General features: G+C 39.7%; 1 protein-coding gene across 7 annotated transcripts in view; it reads right to left on the bottom strand.

Annotated features, from left to right (window-relative positions):
- ARHGEF28 (Rho guanine nucleotide exchange factor 28) overlaps window positions 1-13,775 on the bottom strand; it is a 313,068-nt gene that overhangs the window by 172,898 nt on the left and 126,395 nt on the right. For 4 of the 7 annotated variants that reach the window (XM_078004863.1, XM_015140272.3, XM_078004861.1 and 1 more), the window contains 2 exons: window positions 12,691-12,838; window positions 9,443-9,736 (listed from right to left, as the gene is read on the bottom strand). In XM_078004863.1, coding sequence (XP_077860989.1) covers window positions 9,443-9,736; window positions 12,691-12,838 — 442 coding nt within the window. The remainder of the gene's footprint in view (window positions 1-9,442; window positions 9,737-12,690; window positions 12,839-13,775) is intronic. The other 3 variants (XM_078004862.1, XM_028849507.2, XM_078004864.1) reach the window with 1 other exon arrangement.

The raw sequence follows: 13,775 nt of genomic DNA, 5'->3' as shown, positions 1-13,775 counted from the left end.
AAAATCAAGACTATAAAAATTAAAAGTTTTGACAAGAAACATAGGAGAGTCATATACTATAAGAACTGGGGACTACTTTTTAAAAATCAAGGATTGACTCATATAATACCATATATACTTGTATCTCCTACTATAAACTGCAGATGGGAAGATGGGAGTAGTGAAGAAAAATTTATACAAGAATAAAAAGCTCAAAATAGATTTTTGTTGTTGTTGTTGTTGTTGTTGTTGTTGTTTGAGAGGGAGTCTTGCTTTGTCACCCAGGTTGGAGTGCAGTGGTGCGATCTTGGCTCACCGCAACCTCCATCTCCTGGGTTCATGCAATTCTCCTGCCTCAGCCTCCCAAGTAGCTGGGACTACAGGCATGTGCCACCACGCCTGGCTAATTTTTGTATTTTTAGTAAAGACACGGTTTCACCATATTGGTCAGGCTGGTCTTGAACTCCTGACCTCAAGTGATCCACCCACCTGAGCCTCCCAAACTGCTGGGATTACAGGTGTGAGCCACCACGCCCAGCCTCAAAATAGATTTTTTTTAAAGAGGGCAAGAAAAGAGAACCAGCCAGGTGTGGTGGCTCGTGCCTGTAGTCCCAGCTACTCAGAGGCTGAGGTAGGAGGATCATTTGAGCCCAAAAAGATTACCTAGTTGTGGTGGCACACACCTATAGTCCCAGTTACTTGGGAGGATAAGGAAAGAGAATCACTTGAGCCCAGAAGTCTGAGACCAGCCTGGGCAATACAGTGAGACTCCATCTTAAAAAAAAAAAAAAAAAAGAAAAAAAAAGGTCAACAAATTGAGAGTGAGGGGAAAATAAGCAGAAGGAACCCGAGCTGAGCGAATTCTAAGGACCCAGGCTAACGCCCGTCACTCATGCTTCTTCTCTCCTCCAGATATTGACCTGATGTGTCGCTACTCACAGCACACATACATTCTCATGTCAAACTTGCAAAGTAAAGCAACTGCAGTTATAGGTGTGGAAGAGGACAGTAGGTATGTGGGGACCTAGGGTAGGATTACAGAATATTTTTTGAGGTTTCTATCTATACAGCTTCATCCCCACACCAAGGCTTATATCTGAGAGAGTCAAGACAAGGCCTCTTAAACAACACTGGGCCAAGTAAAGAGGACTTTGCAACAGGATGCACAATTAGTCACTTCCCTAAGAATGTACCATCTTTTCTGACTCCCTGCCTCACTGTGCTCCCCAGATCTCTCCTACCCAACTTTTTCAATCGTGGGGATTTTAACCTCCAAACATCGCTAGTTTTAAAACCAGTGTTTTCTCTACAAACCAATGTTTCATTTGGTTTGTAGATAAAATAGTACAAGGACAACTGCCAGCATTCAAATCCTATTAAGAAATCTATGAGAATAGCAAAATTTTAAGTTTTTCCTTCAAGGTTATGAAGATATTCCTTGGTTACTGTCATTTTTTAAATTCAGTTTTAATCCCCTGCGTGCAAGCAAAAACTGCTATATGCATCCTGCTACGTTTTAAGAGGAGAAAAGCCCCAGAGGAGGTAAGCCAAGAACGGGACTTCAAAACCTTCTACAGTCCCGAATGCTTTGGGAAGCACATTAGGGTAGGCTGTTGGCTTCCCTTTACATTTTTTGTTCTTGAAAATTATAATTGAGGGAGAGAAAGTGACCTGAATCCAACTCTACGTTCTATTTCCCAGAAGTGAGAGTAAGTGCGTAATTCTCTATTCCAGTATGAGGGCCATTGTGGCCAGACAAAAGTAGGAAGCTTATTTTTTAAGGAAGAGTTGAAGCTGCTGTTTCTTATTGAACATGTAGTACCTTAAACAGAGAATGTGTTCAATAAGAGTTTACCTACTTAAACTGAAAAATGAATTCAAATGATTGGGGGGAGAGGAGTCCTTTTCCTTAGAAGTTTAATTCTATATTAAATTCTTTACTGCCAGAAAACACATTCCTCAAAAATTAAAAACTACAAAAGGAAGGTAAGACAAAGAAGATATTTTAAAATTAAGGATTTAAAACTTCACAAATAATATACATATATATATATATAGTGCTGAGGATTGTAAAACAATTTTATCAATTTACCATCGTAACAAGTGCCATAGGATCTAAAGAACATTCTCTCCACCCCTAGTATTCATCCAGTGAGTTGCCTTAGCAACAGAAAGAGTATACTACCAGCTTGAAATGTCAGAAAAGATGTAGAGATGTTTGTCTAATTAGATACTATCAGAAGTGACAGAAGGCCAGACAGCAATACTGAGTATGTACACAATCCCTTGAAAAATGTCAAGATTTCCAAGAGAAACATACAAAACCCCAGAATCAGTTGTTATCCATAATGTATTGATTTCAAAATTAAAAAACAAAAACCCAGAAACTTGTATTTCCTGTATTTTGTAATAAACCTGTCCTTTATGGGTTTCCTACCCACTGGTGTTTCAGCTAATGTTATTTCAAACTTGTCGTCCAGTACACAGCTTTACAGCAGAGTAACAAAGCTGACATTTCACCTCGTCTGTGGGCCAGCAAGTAAGTCTCATAAATCAGTTTACCCTTCTCTGGTTAGTAAGACCCGGACACAGTGCAGTCATCAGGCCAACCCACAGTGCCAGGCTCTGGGGCCTTGCTCTATTTTCTTTCTATATCTACGGCCAGCAGACAGTATTCAAAGATAAAAACACAAGCCACGCTCCATTTCAATCATTAAACAAATCTTGCTTCCTACTGGCTACAGATCTCTTTTCTCTATTCAAAGAAAGAGAAACAGATATTTTTCTCTGTCAAATATTGCTAGGCCACACATTCCCTTCTCTTGTTGCCTAGAAAGTTCAGGGTATGTGACTTGAAGCAAGATGTGGCTGTCACATAAAATGAGTAGTTCCCATCCACTCTTTTGTAATGAACTGTTAATTCCTATGTAATGGCTTTTCCTGCAGATAAGAAGCAATATTAAAACTGCTTTTTAAACTTCTTAAGTGAACACCAAACAATCAAGACACATTTTAAGAACTGCTGGACCAAACATCTACTGTTTCCCAAAAAGCTGCTGAAATTAAAAAAATAATAAATTTAGGGGAAAAAAAAGAACTGCTAGATAACCCTAACTCTTACAAACTTTCTTCTAAAGTCTTTCGGGCCTCTGCAATTCTTTTCCTTTTCTTTCCATTATGTGTAAAGCATAGAAAAACAAACATTCTCCTTCAAAAGGAACTAATTTATGAAGACCCTATTAAGGCAAGAGCAGAGCGTTACACTAACGACCCTTCTCCATAGTAAAGCATCACATTACTTTACCTATACATTACACGTATGGGCCGTGACAAGGTTTTCTATATTTCCTTTAACTTACTACTCATTATGCTGTGACTTGTACTTGGATTTGTCCTTGCAACTAATGAATCATTTCTCTAATTTCTGGATTCAAGTTTAAATCTGTTGTGGTTGTTATAACTCTATTGGTGCTATTGCAAGTTAAGGAGTGTACTCTTAATCTGATTTTTGGAATAAATAATTAAAATATTAAATTCTCTAAGCCACCCTCAATGGGTTCTACTAGTTCCACTAGTTGGTTTTCTTTGGGGACAGCTCTCCAACCAACCATAGACCCACAGAATGAGAATGAGAAGCTGATCCTCTAAATACATCAGCTGTGTTTAAGTCCAAAACATTCCTGTAGAAGAGTTCCAAAAGTTCAATTGGCTTACTTTAAAATTTTCTTTCACTCATAGAACCAATTACAAAGGCAGGAGAAAAGCTTAACTCTTAAACTTGACAAAGCAATCTACCAGGCAATGCTTTGTTTTGTTAAATATTTTAATATTTTTTCCCTGCAGATTCAATTCATGGTAGCACCTTTACAAAACCAGGTTTGGCACTTTGTGAGGCCGAGGCAGGTGGATAACTTGAGGCCAGGAGTTCGAGACCAGCCTGGCCAACATGGTGAAACCCCATCTCTACTAAAAATACAAAAATTGGCCAGGCACGGTGGCACACACCTGTAGTCCCAGCTACTCAGGAGGCTGAGGCAGGAGAACCATTGGAACCCAGGAGGCAGAGGTCACAGTGAGCCAAGATCATGCCACTGTACTCCAGCCTGGGCAACAGAGTGAGGCTTTGTCTCAAAATAAATAAATAAATAAACAAACAGGTTTGGTTATTTTTTATGATTGATATAACAAAGAATCCACCTGTTCCATAATGAGCAGAAGAACTTCTGCTTGTTAGGAGACCTTTGATCCTATGAACTACTTTTACCTAGACAACTGGAAGAGTCCAAGTTCATTTTTCAAAATAATAGTAATTTACTCTGGCAAAAAATATCTTGAGTCTTCCAAACTGTTATATATTTGTTTGTAAGTGTAAACATATATGAGAAATATTCTTTATATGACCTCTTTGTTTTTTTAAGGATCTAGGCTTTATTTTTCTCTTAAATTAGAAAACCTAACCAGGACAAGCTCGACCTACTCCATAGGTTAGGAGAGAAGCTACTGTGTTCACAGGAATGATGCCATCTGTCTTTGCAGATGCCACTTGTGGTCCCCCTTGGGTTCTTTACCCACATGGCATCCCCTCACTGGTGCTGGCAAGCTTGGTGCTTGCCAGACATGTCAAGCTACTGGGAACACAAGTAAAGGAAGGTAGTTTGATGGAGCAGGAAGGTCGGGGAGGCTTTCAACTCCAAAGTCATCTGAGCATCAACACATAAAACATCAGAATGTGTTATCCCAGTTAACCTAATTGTCAAAATTATACAAATCTCTGAGAAAAGATTTCTGCCCAAAAAACAAACAAGCAAAAACCTCAAAACAAAAAAAAAATTAAATTAAATTGTGAGATTCTGTTGAATAATTACATTACTATTCAATGCTTTACTCCAAATTTGAGCTTCTGAGACCCTGAACAAGGCACTATTATGAATGCTATTTCATAAAAGGAATGGTCATAATTTTATGAACTAGAAATCCAATTTTATTTATGGTCTAAAATTAAATAAAATCTGGGATATTTCCTTTCCTCGAACACATAATGAAGTTGCATTGTGACTAATGACGGGTAAGACACAGGGCTGAAAGAAGGCTCTGCTTTTTGTTACAAGATCCATGCTCCACTCAGACTCTGGCCTTTTTCCAGGTTCCCAGTCCTTCCTCATAACTCTCAATGATTGACAAGGTAAAAAAAAATAAGAAGTTTATTACAAAATGCAAAGAATACAGTAATGTGTCGCAGAAGGGTTTTGATCACTCTTCCAAGACAAAGTCATTATAGAAATCAATGAATACTCATTCGGTAAGATCTATTTATATTTGAATAAATCATAAATAAATAAACACCAAAAATTTTTAATAAGAGTGAACACTGAGTATTAAAATAATTTTTGGACAAGTACTGGAAGAAATAATTGCTAGGAAAGAAATTGTTTTCCACCTGTGATGCCACTGCCACTAATACATTATAACTTCCAGTGGGTCCAATGTCACAGTTTATTTCTCACATCATTATTACAATTTATCTACCTCAAGACAAGCAATACAAATAAAATATGTATACTAAAAAAGATGTATAAGCACATGAGTTTTTAAACTGCTTAGATTAAAACTCTATTAAATTAAAAGCACAACAAAAAACAAACCCAAACAGCTCAAGATTAGTAGAAGCCCACCAAATGGTTATGAATAGGCAATGAGTCAAAATACATCCATAGAGTATACGTGTGCATTGTAAAAATCTAATATAATCCAGTTAATCTAGGGCATCAATGTTAGTCCTTCACCAAATACTTTTGTTTATTCCCAACTATAAAATGATTAATTTATGTCCAACTACTTAGTTTAGTAAATACAATAAAAACTCCACGTTTTCCTTCTACCTAGTATCTAATACAATTTCTGAAGTACAAAATTAAAACACAGAAGAATTTATATTTCAATCTACTCATCTAACTGCCCAATTTGTTTTTTAATGTGGAATAATTTTGACAGAAATGTACTGATAAATACATCTGTTAAGGCCTACCAATCTAAACTTAGCCATTATCCATATATGAGCCCCTACATACATACATGACAGAACTGAGGTGTGAAAAGGCAGACACAGAGATTTAAACACATGGCGGGCTGAATGAAATCTCATAAGATGGTCATAACTTTCAGATTAAAATTCAGCTTCAAACATGAGCATTAACCCTGTCGCTTGACACTGATGTTGTAAAAAAGCTACACTACAAGTCTAGGCTGCAGACAATGTTACCTCAAATACTATAAACTGCCTTTAGAGAAAGTCTAGAAACATTCCTAGAAATTTGCAAAGAATTACTTAAATACCAGGATTTTATACTTTGCCTTTAGCTTCATGTGTCCAAACCAATTGTATCTGCTTTCTACCTATGCACATATAAGTACATACAATACACTCTATATATGAAAATTTATTCACATGCACATACCAACATCACCTCTTACTGAAAACTTAATATGTTCAGATACTCTTCTAGAGGTCTTACCATACATTATCTAATTAAATCATCACAACCAGCTAACAAAGCAGGTACTACTATGCCTCATTGTAGAAATTAAAAATGTGCAGCACCAGAACTAAAATATCTTGCCCAGGTCTCACAGCCAGGAGGTAACAAGGTCAGGATTTGAACCTGGCTCCACAGCACACATTCTTAACAACTAGGACACTAGAATAGAAAAGTGTTTTACCATGAAAAGAAACTGCTCCAATTTTTCTCTCATGAAAATACATATATTACGTATAAATACTGACAGTGGGGACAGAAAGGACCTCCTCGTGACATAAATCTGTCTGTTATAAAAATATAGATAAATCAAAGTCCATGACAGCTAAAAGCTTGGCAAACAAGAATGTATACCCAAATAGTAATGAAAATGGCAATAGGATGACCCTTGACAACTTGGGGTTTAGCTCAGTGTTCTCCAAACTTACTTTTTCATGTATCTCCACCAGCAAAAATAACTTTGAGCAGGCATGCCCAGCATGGAAAATTGTATGCTTGTATTATGGCAATCCACAGATTAAATACTAGAGAGTATTAATGTATTTCTAAATATCGACATGAAAAATAAATAAAATGTGGGTAACATGAATTCCATTGTGGAGACCCTTAGTTTAAGCTATTCATGTGCAGTTATGAGGTTCCATGACCTTCAATAATTTGTAATTTTTCAGAGGCACAAATTAAACTGCTGTAGACACCAAGCTGCTGTGCTGAGACTTGCTGGCCTGAGGAGGAGCTGTGGGACTGACCTGCTTCTGCCCCTGCATGAGGCTGTGATGCTCTTCCTTTACTTAAGGGAAATCATGAAACCTTTGTGTCTTTGTCAAAATGGATCCGCGCCCCCCCTGCCCAGAAAAAGCCACCCTCCAATATTATAGTTAGAAATATTTTTAGAAATCCAAGAGACTTAAGAAAATGAAGTTTCTTAGCCAGAAAACATTATATGTATATAATATTTAGATATAGATAATATATATCATAGATATATAAATTTATATATACTATATATATATTAATATAGATCATACATGTCATCTATCACTTACATATGTGAGATAGAAAGGGTGTATCTCCAGACGATCAAGTATTACTATTGCAATTCCCCTGTATAAAAGGGCTTAGCACATAGCAAGAGTTTAAGAAACATTTGTTGAGCCAGGTGCCTATAATCCCAGCTACTGGGGAGGCTGAGGTGGGAGGCTCACTTGAGGCCAGGTGTTTGAGACAAGCCTGAGAAATACAACAAGACTCTGTCTCTAAAAAAAAAAGAAAAGAAAAATTTAATTAGCCAAGCATGTGACACACACCTGTAATCTTCGATACCTGGGAAGCTGAGGCAGGAGGATCACATAAGCCCAAGAATTTGAGGTTGCAGTGAGTTATGATTGTGCCACCATCCTCCAGCCTGGGCAACAGAGCAAGAGGACCCTGTCTCTAAACCAGCTAATGAAGCAGGTACTACTGTGACTCATTGTAGAAATTAAAAATGTACAGCACATTTATTAAATAATTTATTTAAAATATTTTATTAATACTGTATTTTAAAAAGTATTTGTTGAATGAATGTTGTATCCAAAGACCTTTCAAGTATCATCACTGCAACTCCCCCTTATATTTCATATCTCTTTGCTGAGTCCTTGGGGATAATAGCGAGCAGAACAAACACCACCCACACCCTCAGGGAGCCTACGCCATACGTATCAATCAGCCACCACACAGGAGAGTGCAGCACACAGGATTCAGGCATGGCTCGGTGCCGGACTAGACTTGTGACTTCCCTTATCCAAGGTCTTAAAAACAAGAGACGTCTTTAAGTGCCCAGGAGAGTTTTAGTGTGACCCTGATTAAAGGAAAGAAACAGAGATCCTCTTGGTTTGTGACTTACGGCCTTATAATTCTGTTTATAAAACTCACACCCCTTTACCCAGAGTAGTGCATTTAATCTCATCCATGATCGAATTTAAGCCAACCTGAAACTTACAACTAGAATTTATCAGGAAGCAGAAACTCTCAAAAACAGCATCATCTGACTACAAAGCTAAGGACACAGGAACGATACAAAAAAAACCCAATATGTGTTGTATTCAATAAATTACAAAACAACATCTGTGTATTTCCAATAAAATTATATATAACTTGTAATCACCAATAAAAAGCAGCTATTGGCTGGACACGTTGGTACATGCCTATAATCCCAGCACTTTGGTAGCCTGAGGCAGAAGGATCACTGAAGTCAGAAGTTCAAGTTCAGCCTGAGCAACACAGTGAGACCCCAGCTCTCAAAATAAGATTTTATTTTTTCATTTTTAAAAAGCATCTATTGATCAGTTTAGCCTCATGTCTAGTATGGGCCTATATATGACATCTATAGCCATGTTCCTATGCAGATTCCAAATACTTGGTATTCAGAGTCCATTTGGTCTTTAGTACTCCAAAACCTAGTACAAATGTACCACAAATGCTCTCGGTGACACTGACATTTTCAAAGATGTCAATTCATTGGTTATGTTTCCCATGTTGTCACATGTCTTCTAAGTGTTTCACAAAGTTGGCGACGTGAGCTTTCTTGTCCAGTGACCCTACCTATTTGGAAATGGGGCAGCAATGTCCTCTTCCCATAGCAAGAAAACTTTCCAAGGGAAGTGGAGCCACAGCCCAGAGCAGCTGACTCAAGAGCATACCATAAAGAAACAGTCTTTTCCCCACTTGAGACAAGGCCTTTCCATTTATTGCACACCTCCTGGCACAAGTCACATAAGCCAGCCCAGAGATGAGTGGCTCAGGACCTCAGGGAACCCCTTCACATCACAGCAAGGTTCAGGTAAAATGTGGGCAGGAAAACCTGCCCAGGGGAACAGACAGTATAGCATAAGGAACATTCTGAACTTGACACACACAGGGGATATCTGAATTTTCTGGTGATGACCCACCTTCAAGTGAAGAACTTCCCAACACAGTCCACTCTAGAGGCAATTCCAGATGGGTCAGAGCCAGCACGAGCTCCTCATCCAAGGCAGGCAGTGCTCCCGCCGTCAAGGCAAATGGGGTCAGCAGGGTCTGGTGGCTACAGGCTGTGAGGCGATTGGCCTGCGTCACCAGCAGACGAGCCAGCCTGCAAGCCATGTTGTCCACGTAGGTCACTGAGCCGGAGCCCATGGTCACTGGAGAGTAACCTTCTGAGCAGAGGCACACAGATACCGTCACCGTCTCCTGAAGCCCATGGCCTGGACAACAAGACAGTGAACAGTTCACCCCAAGTCTGTAGGAGATGCTCTCACAGGGGTCCAATGTGCTAGCTCTACCTCACAGCTTAAGCAGACAACACGCCCCGGGAGAACAAGGTGGAAAGGAAAGCCAGCCCATTACCCTTACACACTGCCAAGCACGTGGGCCAAACTAATGCTGACTCCATCTTCTTTCAGTAACTCCTGATTTTAAAACTTACCTTTATGAGCTCTGAGCATTTGAGCGTCTGTTCTTCTATCATTACCAAACACTGCTATTCAGCATTCCTTTAACCTTTTACTCCTACCCTGACCCCTGAATTTGTGTTTGTCTTCAAGTCCTCTGCTCTTTTCCACTCACATATTCCAAAAATATGTGACTCCTGAGTCACATATTTTTACATATTTATTTAAGCGATAAGTTTATAAGATAGCACCATACAATTACACAAGTTTGCCCTAATTTCATAGAGCTCCTTTGAATGTGAGTAAAGGTGGGTGAAGACTACCCAAGAGAAAACAAAAGGGAAAATATATATATTTTATACATATCTATGTGTGTGTGTTGTTGTTCACTGCCCCCTCTTCTGATAAGTGTCTTGTCTTGTAGGTGTTCTCAATATTTCTCCTGAGAGTGTCACCAAATCCTGCTGTTTGTCCCTCCCTCCATTCTTCCTCTTCTTTGTCCCACTCTCTTATATTGCCAGAGTTGGGAAGCTCTTACCCAGGTACATTTTTATGCTGCCCTTGGCAGAATTTTCAGGAATTGATGGCACCATATCACTATGATCATGATAATCATGACTGGACAGAGAAGAGTTATTCAGCTACCACTGGTCCATAGCACCCTGTTGCCCCCAATCAAATGGCTAACAGGTACAAGTCATTCCTCCTCTGCCTTATTCTCCAAAGACTTTCCCCAGAGGCTGTGCAGCTAGGGCTTCAAGGAACAAGAGCATCCTAAGTTCACTGAAAGAGAACTAGTGTCACTTTGTCATTGACTCTTAAAAGTGGTCTCATGGTACAGGCACAGAATGCACCCACCTCCCACCAGACTACACATACCCAGTAAATATTAAATAAATCTCTCTTACAAATTTTTGAAAGGTTGTCCTGGTAAAGCTGTCACCAGGAAAATTCAAGGTTCAGAAATAGAAACTGTGACCTGCCTCTAGATTCTGTTAAAATGAAGGCAAGAAACCTCACTTTTAAGTAGACCACAATATAAACAAAAGATTACATTCTCTTTCTCCTAAGGAAGGAGGAGGAGAGTCACCACCACATGCCAGTAAAGGAAAAGATTAAAAGTTTTGAAAATAAGAGTGGCACTTTAGTTATTATTTTTTCTCCTTTCTCTATAAGGGCTTGATAAAAGAGAAAACCAAGAAAAGAGGGTGAAACTAAAGGTAGGGAAAACATTAGCCAGAGCAAAAGGGCAGAGGGAAAGCAACCAACAGCCGAAGTAACTATGTGCCATGAATTAGGTTTGTTTTTGTTTTTGTTTTGAGATGGAGTCTCGCTCTGTCTCACAGGCTGGAGTGCAGTGACACGATTTCAGCTCACTGCAACCTCCGCTTCCCAGGTTCAAGCAATTCTCCTGCCTTAGTCTCCCAAGTAGCTGGGACTAAAGGCACCGGCCACCATGCCCAGCTAATCTTATATTTTTAATAGAGATGGGGTTTCCCCACGTTGGCCAGGCTGGTCTCAAACTCCTGACCTCAGGTGATCCTCCCACCTCGGCCTCCTGTAGTGCTGGGATTACAGGCGTGAGTCACCATGACTGGCCCATTAATTTGGTTTGACTGTTTCTTTGTTTGTTTTTGTTTTTTTTTTTTAATGATGAAGATTACTGGGCTAAAGAGAGAAGTGCTTAAAATTACCGATGGTCTCAGAAATTGGACAACAGATTAATTCACTGACCAAGACCAGGGAGAGCTAAGAGGTATCTGCACTTCTCTACAATTCTCACTGTGTCTGTGTTGTTTGCATATTCACTGGCTACCTTCTTTCCACGTGTAGCAGATATGTTACAGAAGCACATAGGAACATATTGCTTTAAAAATGATCTCAATCTTAACTCTAAGAAAAATTAAAGAGTCTCTTTATGATCCAAAATAAAAGGACCTGAAAGACCCACAGTTAAGAAAAACCAAATCAATAAAAAAGAATTCTAAAATGCCCTCCCTGTCCTGTAGGTAATGACATTTTAATTCTACCATTAAAGCCTGATGACCCTTAAATGCACAACCCACATACCAATAAAAATATAAAACAACTATATCAAGAAGGGCTATTAGCTCATCACAATATATGAACAGGATGCATTAATTTATCATCTATCAAGAAGACAACTAGGGAAATTACAGGTTTCAAAATGTAAGCATTTTGATAATGGGGAGAGAAAGTTCTGGAGCTGGAGATACCCCAAGGAAGATTCTGGATGGACAGGGCATCAAGGAAAGAACCCCAATGACCAAAGGGAGCAAGCAGAGGAGAGGCAGACCTGTAACTGCCAGGCTGCCCACAGAAGAATGAGGAAGAGAGAAGACAAACTTTGTCAATGTCAGTTCTGCCTGAGCCAACCCTGGCAATGGGTCTGAGGTTATAGGCGGTGATTAGGAGGTGATACTCAATAGACAGTGTTTCCTCCATTTGATTGCATCCAAAGCACACCCAACCATAAAAGTTGGGTGCAGTCAATAGGATGAGTCTGCCTGGTCTAAGTTAAGACTCCTAATTAAGCAGCAGATACAGCTGGAAGAATCTCAGATGTGAGTGTTCTTCCTAATGTACACACACACACACACACACACACACACACACAGAGGCACACACATTCCTGACCTTGCAGCACTGTTTTCTTTTTCTTCCTGGCTCTCTTCCTGGCCTACATCCCTAGAGGGAAGTTATTTGCAGACCAGTTTCCCAGTCACACAACAAAGAGGACACCTCACCTGGAATGCTGGACTGGAGAACGTTATCCTCGATGCGCTCTGCAATCATGACATGTCGCTGATGAGATCCGTCATAAGTAAAGTAAAACTCAGCATCTTCAGGAAGATACACATTTTTGTCAAACTTCGCATAGACCGTCATCTGCCCCTGAAAAAGGAATAAGTCGGGGCATTGTCACACTTCCTTGTCCTGGCTCTAAGAAAGCACAATACAAAGGGCCTGGGTCCATAACAGTGTCATTTGTTATATTCACTTCACGTGGTTGAGTTCAAATAGCATGAGTGCTTCCTTCCAACAACAACACATTTGACATTAGGGAAGATGCTTCCTGATGTATTAGGTATGGGTATCAGAGCTGGTTTGTTCTGTTTTTAAAGTTAAAGAAGTTCAGGGCATAGGAAAGAATTTTTCTTTCTCTAAAATGTACTAGATGTAGGAGTGTGGTACTTCATTGCCTTTTGCTTTTCAAAAATTATTTTTAGAGACAGGGTCTCACTATGTTGCCCAGGCTGGTCTCAAACTCCTCTGCACAAGCCATCCTCTCACTTCAGCCTCCCTGGTAGCTGGGACTACAAGGATGTGCCACCACACCCAGCAGTCTTTTACTCTGAATTTCTACCAGCTGAACATCATGGCTTGAGTTAATTTTTATCCTGTACCTAAAATGCCATTATTAGTACAAAAGTTCATGATAATTATTCTTATCTCTGGCCTTACCCTGTACTAGACCATAGTCAGTTGTAAGAACTTAAATATTTACAAACATTGCCAAATAAATAGGACTACTCCCTCTCCCTTGCTATGCTATTTCCATTTGCTATTTCTCTTCTCTGAGGGGTTTCCAAGTGCTGTTTCCTCACACTTTCTCTTAAGAGCTTCTGGTTGGCACAAAGCCCTGCAAAATGCCTTGGTCTCAAGGACAGGAGCTGCCACCTCAGGTCACTGAGGCATCCTCTGAGGACTAATGGCAAAGGAAGTGGGGCAGCAGGCTGGGGCTCTTAGGTATGTTGTCATCCTGAGGCTTTACGGAGGGGCTATAGCAGCCGTGTTGCACCCAGGGGAACAGCAGCTATGGTAGGGACTG

This window comes from Macaca mulatta, chromosome 6 (assembly GCF_049350105.2).
Source record: "Macaca mulatta isolate MMU2019108-1 chromosome 6, T2T-MMU8v2.0, whole genome shotgun sequence".
NCBI classification, from domain to species: domain Eukaryota; kingdom Metazoa; phylum Chordata; class Mammalia; order Primates; family Cercopithecidae; genus Macaca; species Macaca mulatta.
The sequence above is the reverse complement of the archived record's forward strand: the minus strand, read 5'-3'. Positions and strand labels throughout refer to the sequence as shown.